Source organism: Solanum verrucosum, unplaced genomic scaffold, assembly GCF_900185275.1.
Source record: "Solanum verrucosum unplaced genomic scaffold, falcon-dt-bn FXZP01000007.1, whole genome shotgun sequence".
Lineage (NCBI taxonomy): Eukaryota > Viridiplantae > Streptophyta > Magnoliopsida > Solanales > Solanaceae > Solanum > Solanum verrucosum.
In genome coordinates this window covers 4,737,690-4,738,936 of record NW_026020177.1, presented here as the reverse complement: position 1 = coordinate 4,738,936, position 1,247 = coordinate 4,737,690, and the positions used below count along the sequence as shown (strand labels likewise).

At 40.8% G+C, this 1,247-nt stretch overlaps 1 protein-coding gene across 1 annotated transcript; it reads right to left on the bottom strand.

Annotated features, from left to right (window-relative positions):
* Window positions 1-325: 325 nt before the first annotated feature.
* On the bottom strand, window positions 326-952 carry LOC125829125 (uncharacterized mitochondrial protein AtMg01280). The gene has a single exon (XM_049508388.1). It carries the CDS (start codon window positions 950-952, stop codon window positions 326-328), a length of 627 nt encoding a protein of 208 aa, XP_049364345.1.
* Window positions 953-1,247: the final 295 nt, after the last annotated feature.

The following is a 1,247-nucleotide window of genomic DNA, read 5'->3' as shown; positions in this document are numbered from 1 at the left end:
ATAGCAAAAAGAATAATTCATTTATATATAAAACCCTCGATGAGAAAAACTAATCAAAATTATATGTATTTTGCACCAAAGAAATATATTAGTAATTAATATAATCTAAGCGGTAGTCTCAATGTCTATATATCTATTTCTATCTAGTTTTTAAATTTTAAAAATGCCAAAAGATAAAGAAGTTTAAACTTGCAAACACTAAAAAAAATGTATGGATATAAAATTTGCAAGAACGAAGAACGAAACTTTACGACAGCTTTTTCGTAGACGTTCGACTTGCATGTGTTAAGCATATAGCTAGCGTTCTTTCGTAGATCTCCGGATTTCACCCTAACCCAAGAATTTGCTTTATATAGGGAGACTCGTGCCCGCGTGCTGCAAGATCGAGTTTTACTTGCTCAACGAACTCAATTTCCTTTATGTCTTTCTCTATCGGGCCCCATTCGGGGTTTTTGTCCAGTACCTCTTGCTTCCCGGAAAAGAAATCCATAAAGTCCTCGGTAGGATTGGCAGCATCCCCCCTCAAGGCACGATTCCGAGAAAGAATCTCTTGAAAGAGAAAAAAACATTCATGTTTTCTCTCCCTGATTTGCAGATCTCTGTTCTCGAAACACAGTAACCTGTAATACTCTTTCTGAGAGCCACAATTGTGGAGTGTGGTCTTTACTTCTGACCAATACTCCCCTTTTGCTTTAGAAAGCAGAAAAAGGCTATTTTGCCTTTCGAGCTTTCTTATTCGATTGAGCATAGAGGCCTCCATACTTTCATTTCTTCTTATGAAAAAAGGTTCCCCCCTTTCTTGCCCAACTATTTCAGGTAGAGGAAAATGGGGACCCTGCGATGGGGCTTCAGGTAGGGCATCGGGAACCTGCGGGTTCGCCCCTTGTCTCCCGCTCAAAGTTTCTTGTAAACCTGTCACAAAAGGCGCGACAGCTTCTAATAACTCGTTCATTTTTGTATTTTAGAATAGATTCCGCCCCTAAGGCTAGCTCCTACTCCTCCTCCTTCTCCTTTAGGAGGAGGGTTTAGTTTCAAAAAAGGAAGTCTTTCGGGAAGAGGGACTGAGAATGTGATCAATTGCTTCCTCCTGCTGCAGCAGGGATTTCCACTCTTTTGTCCGATTAGAAAAACGAGGTTTTTTTCTCCCGTTCCCCCGTGTCAGCCATTCTTCCCCCATTAGACTTGTCAATCCTTTGCTCTTTTTCCTTCTCTCTTCCAGTTCTCCCCCTCTGACTCTTTTTCCAAAG